General features: G+C 63.2%; 2 protein-coding genes across 4 annotated transcripts in view; both read left to right on the top strand.

Moving 5' to 3' along the window:
- The first annotated feature begins 6 nt into the window (after positions 1–6).
- LOC100550721 (perilipin-3-like) lies at positions 7–2599 on the top strand. Of its 3 annotated transcripts, XM_010724948.3 has the most exons (8): positions 7–90; positions 239–282; positions 364–559; positions 643–725; positions 798–1050; positions 1561–1742; positions 1815–1928; positions 2015–2599. In XM_010724948.3, exons 2-8 carry the CDS (start codon positions 241–243, stop codon positions 2480–2482), a joined length of 1338 nt encoding a protein of 445 aa, XP_010723250.1. In that variant the 5' UTR covers positions 7–90; positions 239–240; the 3' UTR covers positions 2483–2599. The 3 variants fall into 3 exon arrangements, with proteins under 3 accessions (XP_010723250.1, XP_019465610.1, XP_010723249.1); XM_019610065.2 differs by lacking the exons at positions 7–90; positions 239–282 and having other exon boundaries at positions 292–559; positions 1564–1742; XM_010724947.3 differs by lacking the exons at positions 7–90; positions 239–282 and having other exon boundaries at positions 292–559.
- Positions 2600–2954: 355 nt separating this feature from the next.
- SEMA6B (semaphorin 6B) overlaps positions 2955–3163 on the top strand; it is a 6287-nt gene continuing 6078 nt past the window's right edge. Inside the window, exon 1 of the mRNA XM_010724982.3 lies at positions 2955–3021. Coding sequence (XP_010723284.1) covers positions 2955–3021 — 67 coding nt within the window. The remainder of the gene's footprint in view (positions 3022–3163) is intronic.

Here is a 3163-nt window from a genome sequence, read left to right as displayed (position 1 = left end):
ACCCCGTCCCCAGGGACCCCCTCCCGCAGGGATCCAACCCCGCTTCCATCCCTCGAGACCGAACCCCACTGCGTCCCGCTGGGGTGGGAGGTGAGCCTCAGAACGGAGCCCCATCCAATCCCTCATCCACCCCCCTGAAATCCCCATCCCCAGCGGTTCAGTGGCCTCCCCGTGCCTTCCACTCGTGCCATGAGTTTGCAGTGCTCAGCACCACGTGTCCTTTCTCTCTCCATCGCAGCGATGTCAGCCAACAATGCGGCACCAGCACGAAAAGAGCTGCAGGTAGGGCTATGAGGAGGGCCCATGGGCTGGGGGTTACTGCGTGGTCCCATCTCACTGGTCCCCATTGCCACCCTCCAACAGAGCGTGGTGGGGCGGGTGGCCAGCCTGCCCCTGGTGAGCTCTGCCTGCAGCATCGTGTCCAGTGCCTACAGCTCCACCAAGAAGAGCCACCCCTACATCTGCTCTGTGTGTGATGCTGCTGAGAAGGGGGTGAAGACTCTGACAGCAGCAGCCTTGAGTGGGGCTCAGCCCATCCTCACCAAGCTGGAGCCGCAGAGTGAGTGGGGCACTCCACAGGTCCGGGGATGGGGAGTGTTATGGATCAAATCACATTTGATTTTTTTGGGGGTTGGCTTTTAGTATCCACTGCTAATGAATACGCGTGCAAAGGGCTGGATAAGCTGGAGGAGAAGCTGCCCATCCTGCAGCAACCCACTGAGAAGGTAATGTCCCTATAGGGCAGGCCAGCCTTGCATGCACTGCTGGGACAAACTGCCCCATTCTGTGCTCTCCAGGTGGTGGCAGGGACCAGGCAGTTGGTGTTGTGCACAGTGATGGGTGTGCGGGAAGCAGTGAGCGGTGCTGTGGGAATGGCCTACGGGGCCGTGCAGGGCAGAGTGGAGAGGACACGGAGGATGCTGAGCTGCAACGTCGGCACCGTTGTGGGCACCCGTCTGGGTCAGCTGCTGGCAAACGGGACCGACACGGTGCTGGAGAAGTCGGAGGAGCTGGTGGAGCATTACCTGCCTGGGATGGATGAGGGGCTGGGTGAGTGTCCACTGCCCTGTGCTGAGCCACCTCCTTCTTTTTACGGGGTGTAACCCCGTGTTGGGATTGAACCCCATCCCCAGGGCTCAGCACTGCTCTGGTACTGTGGGCACTGGGTGCCACGATGGGGGTGTGGGCACTGAAAGTCCCACCTGCAGAGCAGCCTTCACCCCTCTGCCAGGGCAGCGCTGAGCCTCGCAGAGCCACCGTGACTCAGACGATGTTCCCTGCATGGGGAAACATGTAGAGCAGCAGTGGGTGAACTCTCACCTGGAAAAGAGAGAGCAAATATAGCCCTGTGCCACCAGCCTGCATGAGCTGGGTATTTATAGCTCAGCACAGGGCAGTGGTGGGCAGAGTTGGCGCTGTGTCACCGCAGAGGTGACCGCAGGGGTGGAGGGGACACCTCCAGTGACTTGGAACCAAACACCCTGCGTTTGTGACACAGAGCTCAGGGCACATCCTTGGGGATGCTCTGCACCCTGTGCAGCTCTCACCATCACCCTGCAGCAGATGGCACCGAGGTGACCTCAAGGGAGCAGCGACGGAGGCGGCAGAGCTGTATGGTGCGGGTGGGCTCACTTTCAGCCAAGCTGAAGCACCGCGCACTGCGGCGGTCCCTGGGTGAGCTGCGGTGGGCCCAGCACAGTGCACAGCAAGCCCTCAGCCGCCTGCACCGCATCATCGAGCTGGTAAGGCTGCAGCCATCCCCACATCCCCACCTGGATCACAGCAGTGCACTCTTGGTGCTTTCCATCCATTAGATCCAGCAGGGCCGGCACGGCGTGGACGGCTCGTTGCACAGCGCCCGGCAGCACCTGCACCGCATGTGGCTGGAGTGGAGCCTGCAGGATGATGCACCTATGGAGGACAAGCAGGTACAGGAGGGCTGCTCCTCAGCAGGGTGTAAGGCAATGGGGTCGGGGCTGTGCCCAAGCAGCGCTGCCTTCTTGCTGCTTTCCAGGTGGAGGTGAGGACCATGGCCATGCTGCGAGGGCTCCTGAAGCAGCTGCGGGCTGCCTGCGCCCACCTCCCCATCCGAGGGCTGCCGAGCGGCGTGCAGGAGACGGTGGGGCACGTGAGGCACGGCGTGGAAGGATTGCACAGCTCCCTGTCCCGTGCTTGTTCCTTCCACGACCTGTCGGGCATGGTGCTGGAGCAGAGCCGGCAGCGCGTGCTGCAAGCGCAGCTGAGCATCGATGAGCTCCTGGAGTACGTGGGGCAGCACGCAGCCCTGCCATGGATTGTGGGACCCTTTGCTCCCGTCCTCGTGGAATACCCTGAGGATTGTCCCATCGAGATGGCCAAATGGAATGGGTGTGTTTGTGTGGGACACGGGGTGAGCACTGTGCTCGGTGATTGCGCAGAAGGAAGCCAACCCCAATGGGGCCAGCAGCAGGATGGATTCAGTGGCCCGGTGTGGGATCTGTGATGCAGGCAAGGGGATGGTGGCACGTGCAAAACACCCGTCTTGCCCTGAGATGGCATCAGGATTCCTTATCTTAGCAGCTTTTGGAGCACACAAAAGAGAGAAACAAACCAAACAATCCCAACCCATCGCTCTGTGCCTCACATTGAGTTGGGGGAGGGAGGGGGGACACGTAGAGCCGGGGTTGGCTCCATCCGGGTGCGGAGGTGGCCGAGTGTCCCCGGACTGTGACCCGCCGTCGGGTGGCAGCGGACTTCGGCCCCGTTATCACCGTCTCCGCTTCCCACGGTGCGCGCGGGGCTGTGCGGGCATCTTCACGTCGGGGGGCAGCGAGGGGAGGTGGGGAGAGTCTGACAGCCGTGGGTAGCGGCTTGGGGGGGGACCGAGAGGCGTGGAACTGCCTGTTCCGCTGGGGAAGATCTGCGCCGTCGGTCGCTGCTCTCGGGCCGCCCCCGGTAGGGTGGGACGCGGTCACATGCGCACGGGCGGGACCCGGGGCCATAAAAGCGAAGGGGGGAGCGGCCTCGAAAGGAGCGTCGCGAGTAGCACTGAGCTGGTGAGTGGGCGGGGGGGGCTGTGGGGGTGGTCCCGGTCCGAGTCCGGAGCTGCTGTGTGTTCCCCCCATCCCCTCCGGGAAGCAGCCGCCACCGCTCCGTGCTGGGGTGGGCGGGGATCGGACCGCCC

This window comes from Meleagris gallopavo, chromosome 30 (assembly GCF_000146605.3).
Source record: "Meleagris gallopavo isolate NT-WF06-2002-E0010 breed Aviagen turkey brand Nicholas breeding stock chromosome 30, Turkey_5.1, whole genome shotgun sequence".
Lineage (NCBI taxonomy): Eukaryota > Metazoa > Chordata > Aves > Galliformes > Phasianidae > Meleagris > Meleagris gallopavo.
Note: the sequence above shows the minus strand (reverse complement) of the source record. Positions and strands in the feature narration are given on the sequence as shown.